Raw genomic sequence first — 11623 nt, 5'->3', positions numbered from 1 at the left:
CTTATATCGAATTCCAACTCCAGTGTAGGGAGCCGCGGTGGTCCGTGTTGGATCCTGGTGTTGATCAAGAAAGTTCATCGGTATTTTCCGGCGTGGTTCCTTGGCAAGGGACATCGTACAGTCGTTCGGATAGGACGAAAAGCTGAGGCCCTGCATATACATTGGGCGTGTACACAAAATATACCTTAGGAAATGGAATTCGATGTAATAGTAGGCGGTATAGCGCCGTTGTCCGGACAGAATTCACCCCCCCCCCCCCATACCACACGATAAGGCGTATGTCCGTCTTCAGTAGCCCAGTCGGAGCAGAACAATTCATTTCATTTTTTTTGGGGGGGGGGGGGTATCTCAATGGTGCGTTTGAGATAGTGATTTATTTAGAAAGTTCATACTTTATCATCTTTGTTTTAACAAATGTGTTAGAGTGTCTTGATAAAAAAATATATTCTACGATATAACTATTGTCAAAGCGTATCCTGGTAGATATTTTCATTCAGTGTTTCTTTAAGTAGGCAGCAACGCCACAATTGATATCTGTTTGAGTTTACTTGATGAAAAGACATATATTATTACATATATTAAAGGGTGTATGGCTCTATATTTTCGAACCATGAAATAGACGAAAATGGTTCTAAAAGCACATATAAATTTAATACGAATGAACGTAAAGTGATTTATATTATATTCAGTTTTTGAAAATATTTTCGCGAGGTAGACAATCGAGTCCACGATGACCTGCTTTAAGTCACAATTTTTAAACGTCATCGTAGATACGATTGTCTAGCTAGAGAAAATTAGTGAGTATTGCCACTGGTTGACGAAATCGAGAGTAGTGAACTTTGATCCCAATTATTTAATTCCAACCAGTTTCTCACCTTGGTATATTAAATCTTCTGAAAGAGAATCGGTTTCAGATGAGTTATTTGCCCTTGAGTTAGAAATTGGGATCAGACCAGTTATTTTATAACCTCGCTTACGAAAATGAACGCAACAGACTTTAGACATATACTTAGTCATAGTTTGATGTTATTTTTTAAATATTTTTCACGTTACATGTGCCTGTGATTTAATCAGTTATCTGAGTAATCATTATTTTATTATTGTCCACACTCGCTCTTTGAACTGTTTCTTATCTACTGCTGATGATGAGATATCAGTGGTTATGTAACCATTGAACATGCCCTATATAAACACTTATATGGACACATTTGGCTACTTTCTGTCAATCACTCTGAGTCGTGATACATTTGAAGTACTTCAGTTCTATAACAGGGCATGGTAAATAAAAATATGTTTAAACTATTTCGTTCTGTGAAAGAAGAGATAACGACGCCTATAGAAGGTGATGTGATCGGTGATCTACCAGAATGGATAATTGGTAGTGTGTATAGAAATGGACCTGGGCTGTTTGAAGTAGGAGACACAAAATTTTTCCACTGGTTTGATGGCATGGCGATCATCCAACGATTTGATATCAAAAACGGAAAAGTTAACTACCAGAGGAAGTTCTTAGAGAGTGAGGCCTACAAAGCTAATATAACGGCTAATCGGATTGTTTTTGCCGAATTCGGAACCCGGGCTTATCCAGATCCAAATAAAAACATCATAGTCAACCTTCTGTCTAAGTTTATCGCGAAGAGAACGGATAACTGTCCGGTAAATATAATCCGAATAGGAAAAGAACTATTTGCCGTATCGGAGACTAATTACTTACATCGATTTGATCCTAACACTTTGGAAACACTTGAACGTTTGAATTTAAGCGACCTTGTTGATGTAAACCAAGCTTCGGCGCATGTGCATTATGATCAAACTGGGACGATTCATAACATAGGTTACTCCTACGGTGTTAAAACCCCCAAATATTGTCTTTATACAATAACACCAACCACTTCTGGCACCAGTAAATATAGTGGTAAACTTATAGCAGCTCTTGGTATTGACAATAAACTGAAACCATCCTATATTCACAGTTTTTTTATGACTGAAAATTTTTATATTTATATAGAACAACCATTAGTGATCAATGCCTTGAAAGTTGCATCAGCAGAAATTCGACAACTTCCCATGTCTGATTGTCTAGAATGGCGGAAAGATTTAAAGACAAGGTTTCATATTGTAGACAGAAAAACTGGGATCGAACTAAATTCAAACTACGTGTATGAAGGTGTACCATTTATGATGATAAACCAAGGAAATGCGTTCGAAGATGGTGGTAACATTGTTTTGGATCTTTGTGCCTTTAAAGATGGTGAAGTTCTAAACAGCTATTTCATGTGTAATTTAGCTTTCGAGATACCAGATGGGTCACCAGAAGGCAATTTCCCGCCATCAACCTACCAACGATTTGTTTTGCCCCTAAACCTTGGTAAAACGACACCCATAGGAACGAACTTACTATCTGCGGCTTTTTCCAAATCACTGGCTGTACGAACATCAGATACGAAAATTTCGCTAACGTCGGAAGCATTGTCATACGTGCCTTTTGAATTACCTCTCATTAATGAAAAATTTAGAGGTAAACCATATCAATATGTTTACGGTGTAACGTATGAATCTACTCCCAAATTCTCCAGTTCGTTGGTAAAATTGGATATTCAGACAAAAGCGTGTATCCATTGGAAGGAAGACCATTGTTTTCCGTCGCAGCCAAGTTTTCTACCATCACCTCACGCTGAATCAGAAGACGATGGTGTTCTTATAGCTACCGTAAATACCACTTGTGATGACAAACAGTGTTGTTTGATTTTTCTTAATGCCAAAACCATGACAGAAATCTGTAGAGTGACATTTCCGGTGTGGCTTCCTAGAGATCTCCATGGAATATTTGTTAGTGACAACCAATTATAATAAGTCCCACAATTTAAATTACAAAATTATTCAAGTTGGACATTTCTTCTTTATAGATTTTATTTACTCTAGTTTTAGCTGAATATTTTAAAGGAAAACTGTAAACCATTTTGCGACATGAAGTTAGCTTGTGGTTCGTTGTTCGTTGCTCGGTATTCGCGAATAACAACAAACGAGCCAGTTTGTTGTTCAGTATTCGCGAATAACGAACAACGAGCTGGTTTGTTGTTCCTTATTTACCAGATATGGAATTACTAATATTATATAGGAATGTTTGTAGGGAATACCGAACAACAAACTAACTTCACGTCGCTAAACCATTTTAACTATGCTTTGTATGTGTGAGAAAAAGATCGACAGGATATAAATTATTTACATTACTAGTGTTTCTTATAATGATTTACATATACATTTGGGGGTTACGGTGGCTAAGTGGGTAGGACGCTGGCTCGCTAGCCTGGAGGTCGGGTGTTCGGCCCCTGCATTGGCCGAGAAAGTTCATCCACATTTTTCCGCGTGGCCCCCCCTTGTCAGTGATGCACGACGGGGGGCCTAACAAGGACAGCTGTCTAGTCGTTCGGATGGGACGAAAACCCGAGTTCCAGTGTAACACATTGGCGTGCACGTAAAATATCCCTTGACAGTTGGAATTCGTTATAAGAGTAGGCCGTGGTGCTGTCCGGGCAAAATTTACCGCATAGCACAGTGTCTGGCGTATGCACGTCTTCATTAGCCCAGTCCGGAGCAGAACAGTAGGACGTTGAACCCCATTTCATTTACATATACATTTAATCTTTATAGTTAGCTTTGATTGGAGTCTATATGGTACAAATGTTTCAGTGTCTTGGAAATGTGGAAAAATTGTATAAAACAAATGAATTGGTTATAGTTCTTATTTACATATTAGCAGTTGTGCTCGCTAAGTCGGTCTCGAATTTGTTCACGGTGTTGGTCGAGAAGATTCTTTTCGGTGTGGTTTCCTCTTTGTCAGCGGGCCTGGCAATGAATAGTGTATAGTCATTCGGATGGGAAGAAAGACCAAGGTCCGGTGTACACATTGTCGTGCACATAATAAAACCCTTTACTAGCTGAAATTCGAATTAAGGGTACGCCGTAGCGCCTCTGCTGGGCAAAATTTCCCTCCTATAAGCACACTCACTGCATGGCGTATGCCGTCTTAGCACAGTCGCTGCAGGACGTTAAACACCATTTCATTTCAAGATAAATACATCCACTTCCCTTCAACAAAAATACATAACGGTTTAAAAAATGCAGCTCTATTCACCTTGTCACACTCAGTTGTCCCATACTCAAGGTATTGCCATAATTTCAATGTAATATCCTTTCATTAATAAAGATGGAATCCATTAAGATTACAAAGTAGAACGCCTATGACCTGTCAATAGTTTTCTTGACATGATATCCTCGTCGATTTTTATATTTCATATATCCCACGCAGAAGAATGTACAAGAAATAATTATAATATTTCATAATTTATTTAAATTTTTACATGAAGGATGAAATCAATTACTTCTTTGTATATATCAAATTCTTTATATATTTACAATTTATTAAACAGAGGTATCGATTACTTTAAATTATATTAATCAAATTAATTATATTAATCATACTGACGATCTACATCTATCCGCTTTAATTTTGTCTATTAATTTCTACATATTAAATTCCATGGCGACTTAAATATCTTTTATGTGCCTCTTCGTTAATGGTTGTGTTGAATTCAGGCCAATTTGCGCGATTCTCGACAACATTTCTATCGGCAGGTGGTTTGAAAGATTTGTTGCCCTGCTTCTTCTTGTTGCAGACGGTACTTTTTCTCTCACTAAGATTTGTGCTGTACTTGTGAATAACAGTAATTTTCACATCGACGTTTTCACCAATTGGATTTCTCCTATCCCTTGAGGTCACGGTGACCGCTAATTCGCCATTCTGATAATAAGCTTCAGATTTCACTTGAACCGGCACCGAAGTTCTGTTTCTTTGGTTTTTACCGATTTGGGGTTCTCCAGTTTTTTGAGCATTGAATTTTTTATTAGCGGTGATGGGTCTGGTTTTTGTTTGAACGTTTTTGGGCTTAGTAATTTGTTCAAGTTTACTGCCAGCCAACCAGTTATCGATTGGCTGCCGACCACATTCTGAGAGCCTTTCGTTAACACCTGACCTATTTGTAGATTGGGTTAGGTATTCTTTTTCCACCGTATAATCTAATGGATCGCCAGTTGTTAAAGAGGAAGTAATATTTTGCATATGATCAATATCATCCGCCGTGTGGTGGCTATTTTCTGTTACTGTCCGCCCACTGTTCTGTTGGCAAGCTTGGTTGTAATCTGATAAACGAGAACTTATATCCTGGAAACGGATATTTAAATTCGTCTTTACGTTTCTTAGTATCACACTCGCTTCTTTCAAGATTTTAATGTCTCTTGAACTTAAAATGTCAGCCTCAATCAAACCACCTGGAAATGGTGTTAACCTTTCGCCTGACGTCTCTTCTGCGCACCCGCTTTCAATTTCATAATCACAATACACGACCTCGTCATCTGGGATGTTAGAAATCGATGCGTTTTGAGAATTCATTCCAATTTGTGGTGTGTCTTTTCTAGGTTTACGCTTATTTTGCATATTTTTCTGTGGGCTTACACTTTGACTTTGATCACACAGCAGCGATAGAACAGATTCTTGGTTTGAAAATATCGAATTAGATCGAGTTGAATCGGCAACAACACTTTCATAATCAAAATCGTAATCACAACCAGAATTGGCCCTCTCGGTGCTTACGGTAGAAATGTTGTCATAATCTTTTCTTTTAAACGTAGCATCTTCATAAAAATCAAAAGTGGCATCATCCATTTAGTGACAGTGATTATAAGATTTTTAATTTAGAATATCAATAACCTTCTTTCTATCACCTATAGGTAGCTTCATAATGAGAAAGTTCAATTGTGACGTCATAGATAGTAATCGCTAAGGAACATAGAGCGACATTATAGTGCCGTAAAGTCTAATGTATTCCATAATAATCATCAATAAAGAAATTACTCAAAACAAGTTTGCATTATGTATTCCATTGTTTTACAAATAGATGATCTACAAAATTGAATTGAAGTTTTTAACTCTCTTTTTTTTCTTAACTTAAGAAAAAGGCAATTGTTTAATTAGAATTTAGGCTATAATAAATCCCTGAGGTGATTTAAATTTTTATAAAACCTTGTTTATGAGATATGAATGATTATGATAAAATATGTTTCATTAAATATCCCCCAGCAAAACAGTCTAGACTGTAGACATCTCTAAAGGTAATAGTATGATTTAATCAAGCCTGGTCTCCTTTTTTTTTGTTCAATACTTTATTACTTCTGTATGCTCGAACATTCAGCCAGGTGAACAAAGAATATTGTTTTAATTAAAGACAACAACTCGGTCTACCAAGAACTGTTAACATGAACATAATGTAGGTAATCGACATTGCCAATGAAAGACAATTTCATTGTGATAATACACTCTTCCTGACTATAATCACTTTTTTTTGTGTAAATCTGTATCGGCTTTGTGTGTATTTTGTTCACTGTAAAACAAGAAAGGACAAAAACAGTTACGTTACGTCATAAATAGTGAGGGGCCGTTTACCAATGCATATTTTTCTAGTCCAGATTGTTCATGACAAGCAGTAGAGTCTCTTGTCTAACATGATGGGTTTTGTAGGGATTCCCCCACTTGTAAAGACTCCTAAAATAAAAGTAGGTTAGTCCCGAAATAACCTGGTTAATGACGAATGGACGTTAGCCCCCGTTTCTCCCCCTCCCTTCAATTTGGTCATGATAATATCTGAAGTTTTAATAATAGTTAATGCATAGATGGCACCTATAATAGTTTTATTATCGATAGGATTCGTGGTCCAGTGTTCCCAGTTTATCACACTAGAGAGTTCACAAACTTTGTTACGATTTGTGTGTGAGGCCATAACCCAAGCAGTTGCACTAAAATCGAATTCAACCAAGATCTTTTGATCCTCAATATCTAAAACGGGCAAAAATTGAGGCCTAAATTAATGTGACACTGTGGCAGTATAAAAATTTACATAATTGACAGATTTGTCACGGTGCCTAAGTAGGTAAGACGTTGGCTCGCTAGCCTGGAGGTCGGGTGTTCGTTCCCTCCATTGGCCGAGAAAGTTCATCCAGATTTTTCGGCGTGGTCCCCCCCCCCCTTGTCAGTGATGCAGGACGGAGGGCCTGTCAGGGACAGCTGTCTAGTCGTTCGGATGGGACGAAAAACCGAGGTCCGGTGTACACATTGGCGTGCTCGTTAAAGATCCTTTGACAGTTAGAGTTCGATATTATAAGAGTAGACCGTTGTGCCCTTTCCAGGGTAAAATTAACCGTCTTCATTAGCCCATTTCGGATCAGAGCAGTAGGAAGTTAAACCCCATTTCATTTCTTGTATTTACAGCTGCGTATCAGTCCAAAAGCAGACGACCCTTTACTGTAACCTGCAACAAAACACGAAATTGAAATGAAATCTAACGCAGTGACTGATGATCACAATGATTGCTAATGGCACACTTGCACTTGCTAAATTCCCTTACGCAAATTTTTTCAGATTCACAAGGTTACATACCTTCTTTTCAAAGTACGGATCTTAGATTCTCGAAGCACGGATTTTTCATTTCTAGGCATGTCCGTGCCTGTATGCACGTTAAAGTAGCTAAGTCTCTAACTCAATATCATCCAAAATCTTCAACATTGAAAACACGATTTATTTGTCAAATTAATTCAACATTCATGTTGTGATCTTACCGGAAAAAGATGGGCTTTTGATATCCAATATTTAAGACAAAATAAACATTTTACCATTGGTACACGAATCGTGTACCATAATGCGCTTCAGCCCCAGTTGTATCAAGAGACTCGAGGGACGAGGCTAGACACATTGCACCAAATCAAACGGTGTATGTAGACTGGAATAACCAGACGCTAGAAATTTGCACTCGCTTGAGACTGCTGGCTTATTTCGCCGAACATAACTGATTTGAAATTGGAGTAAAAACGGAAACCATTGAATGTAAATCAGTTTATATACATTCATATTACAGTATTATATGCGTTGCGACCTACTTTTGTCAATTTCTAGGTCCCAAATGTTAGCGATTTAGCTCCTTTAAAATAGGCCCTGATTTACATACATCTAGATCCTGCCACATTGTCGACGACAAAGTCAAAATAAAAAGTCATTATCAGTTCATTATCCATTGCTACATATAGTATGGTAAAGCGATCTTTCTAATTAATTCCTACACTAACATTTGAAACCGACTTGTTCTAGACCGTTTTGTTAACCGTCATACTGAGATATTGTATACACATTAGACTAATGCTATGTTTGGGAACTGCTCTTTTCTTTTCGTGCTTTGGATTTGTGGATTGTCTCCCTTGTTGTAAGTTTGCTTTCATTTTGAGTGACGCCTGCAACATTACAGGCCCTGGATTGTACATTTGTGTCCATTTCTAGGTGCCAAAGAATAGCACACTGATCCGCAGTGAATATTTGCTAAGCCGCTTCAATCACTGATAAGGATGACATCGATGCGGCTTAATGAGCCAGAAATATTAACTTTTTTCCTGCGACAAATTAAATTCTAAAACATTTTTTTTATGTATTGGAAAAATAAATAAAGGCGTTTGACGTACTTGTAGGTAAAAATTATTTCCTATTTAGTGTAAATGGGTATTAAAATGACTAAAATGCAGCATTTTCTCCGAAGCAGTAACGTCTTATGTAAACAATGCACGCGCCATTCAGCCAATGATTGACGCCGCGTGCTGTGACAGCACGTGCTAAGGCAGTCATCTTTGACAGAGGTTTATCACTAGACTCGTAATTCTCTGTGAAACAGATTGAAAGAATAGAGATTTGGCTCCTTTAATTTAGAAATTACATGAATAGAAGTTAGAAATTAGACGATTGCAAATATTAACAAATTTAGAATTTTGAATCTAATATATAGGCCTACCGCCATTATGTATCCACACTATATATATTCCATAAACTGCTATCTAGTTTGGGGACATCGTTACGATTGCTTCGGGAACATACACTAGATATGGTATATTTGATATTGTTTCGTCGCCAACTATATTTCGCGAACCTGGAAATCTCGTGTTCGAACCCGGTGTTAGACGAGAAAGTTCACCGTGATTTCCCGCGTGGTTCCCCAACATGTAGGTCATTTCGGTACAAGCTGGTAATCGAAACCACGGCACTTTTCTTAATTACATACTTTATGATCCCCCAACCCTAGTCCAGCTCTGAACGTAGGTCTCATGTTCAGAGCTGGACTACCCCAACCCCAGTTATTTGTCGATTATGTCCCTTATGCTCAAAAAATTGAGACGAATCCCATATTTTTAATAGAATGCCAAATGTATTTCGACCTGCGTTGTAGACCTTTTAGTGAAATGCATAAGACAGATGTAAAATTCTATGTCTACAAAAGAGAAAGTTAGGCCTATTAGTAAGTTTTTCTAGTGATGGTCAACTCCAGTATTATATGCAATTTTATATTTGACATGTTTCAAAGGAGATCCCGGTTTTTAAAAGATATGTGATATTATTTTATGATATGATGTTTTATCTAATACTAATCTGTATTTTAGAAATATATAGATAGGCCTATATCCAGTGTCCCATGGGCCATTATGTTCGGGTGGTGTTCTTTTTAATTAAGTTTTAACTGAATTATGATATGTAACCGTGTGACACTTTAATAAACACTTCTTATTCTTCTTCATCTAAAGTGTGCGCGTTAAACCATAGGGCCACTCAACACCACTTCATGGCTACGCTACATACACAGTTGATGTTGCCGTGTAATAAAACTCATTTCATTTCATTTCTATCAAATTCAGGACAGTGTTCAATAGACTTAACTATATGTCAAATAATAAAAAAAAATGTCAAAAAGTGTAAGTAGATAAAAATAAAAAACACAAAACCAAATCATAGATGTCATAATAGACAGTTGGGTTTTTGAAAATGTGTGACTACAGGCCAGGGACTGTACGCTTTTGATAGCATTGGGTGTCATTTGTTTTCAAGGGTTATTTTCTTTTTTAAAACAATATTGGAGAACAGGCATAATCCTATAGATTACGTGTTATGTGTTATGCCTTTGGACTATGTGTGGTGTGGTTCTCCTTCACTTACTAATAAAGACAATATAAAGAGCATCGCTACCGCTGCAATATACGTCCACATTCCTGCTTTGATGGATATGGTACTTTTTAAAATGAAGAGAATGAAATATGAAATTGTTGCATCGACTGCAAGATGACAAGAGGCAAAGAAGGCTAGGCGTTGGGTTTGTTTTGCCAAATTTTCAGACTAATTATTAACAGAAGAATGGGTGTGACCGAATAAAAAAACACACTGTTCCGACAATTCAGAAAAGTTGTTCAAGTGCATTACGAGAACCCGAAAGAAGGGGAAATAAATGATATTGCAAGTTTATAGAGTTGACAAATGAATTGATGAGGTCATTATCGTGCCCCCCCCCCTCCCCGTTCTCTGTATCCGCGCCTATACCTAATTAATGCTTATTATATCAATTGTTTTTGTCGTTCTGCTGTAGAAGACTAATTCCATTTTCTATTCCAGTGCCCCAGATACGAAAACCTGCGCTTGCAATTTATCTACCCTACTTTAATACCATCTTGTCAATTAACTTTTGAATTTCTGTTTAATCCCCCAGATTTCCTTGCAAAAGCTGTAGCAATGTATACATACCATTCTGTCGAGTTTAATTCCCTTAATGTCTAGTTTATTTTAATGCTGTAGTATGTACATGTTCCTACGCCATATCTGATCATTTTGTGTAAATCAACCATCATGTACATTTACACTTACATTTCAGTGTTATTTATCTCATATTTTAATTTTATCATCTCACGTTTTACATGTTGTATTCATATTATCCCAATGTATTATTCCATGTCAACTATATATATAAATCTATTTTTGTATCCATGTACATGTATATTTATGTATGTTTTGTATGCTGACCTTAATACACGTAATATGCAAATAAAAAAATTAAAGGTTATAGACATTTGAATAAGAAATGAAATGAAATAGGGTTTAACGTCCTGTAGCTGCTCCGATTGGGCTACTGAAGACGGGCATACGCCATACAGTGTGCCATGACGGAAGTTAGGAATATACTGCCAATGGATGTATGTATGACACAATCCGTAATATATATGTTGCTTTTGAGTGTCGTGGAAATAAAAACATATACTGCCCCCCTCCCCACACGCACACACACACACGTAAAATACAAAGAAAGAAAAGTATTATAAAATGGTGCCCCTCATTTTGGTTAACCTGTCTGTCGGTTGCTGTAAATGCCTTCAAAGTCTAACCCAAACCCTTGAATTTCTTAGTACACTGTCTGGGGGCAGTGAATTTTTAAACCAACTCCTTATAAATTATCTGTTAGTGTTACAGACATGCTTAGCCAGGAATAGTTTCGCCCTACCGGTTTAGCCAATAGTTGAAAACTAGACAGTTTGACACCCCTATGTTTACAAACATATGGAATCTGGGTTTTAAATTGGTAGCCAGGGGCGAATTTCACACAAACCCCTGGCATTTAGACTAAACTTCGCAATAAAAATACTGATATTCTATTTATAACAGGCTGGTCCATTAAAATTCAGTGCAGACAGACGTTAGGCTAACATATAAAAACCTGTA

The 11623-nt window shown here is 37.2% G+C and overlaps 1 protein-coding gene across 1 annotated transcript; it reads left to right on the top strand.

Annotated features, from left to right (window-relative positions):
• The first annotated feature begins 1290 nt into the window (after positions 1–1290).
• On the top strand, positions 1291–3130 carry LOC126809677 (beta,beta-carotene 15,15'-dioxygenase-like). Its single transcript, XM_056098969.1, has 2 exons — positions 1291–2478; positions 3119–3130. The coding sequence occupies exons 1-2, from the start codon at positions 1291–1293 to the stop codon at positions 3128–3130; spliced, it is 1200 nt and encodes a 399-aa protein (XP_055954944.1).
• Positions 3131–11623: the final 8493 nt, after the last annotated feature.

This window comes from Patella vulgata, chromosome 2, assembly GCF_932274485.2.
Source record: "Patella vulgata chromosome 2, xgPatVulg1.2, whole genome shotgun sequence".
NCBI classification, from domain to species: Eukaryota; Metazoa; Mollusca; class Gastropoda; family Patellidae; genus Patella; species Patella vulgata.
The sequence above is the reverse complement of the archived record's forward strand: the minus strand, read 5'-3'. Positions and strand labels throughout refer to the sequence as shown.

Excerpts from the sequence above, each read along its gene's own strand:
- LOC126809677 (XM_056098969.1), top strand. The coding sequence starts at position 1,291 with ATGTTTAAACTATTTCGTTCTGTGAAAGAAGAGATAACGACGCCTATA.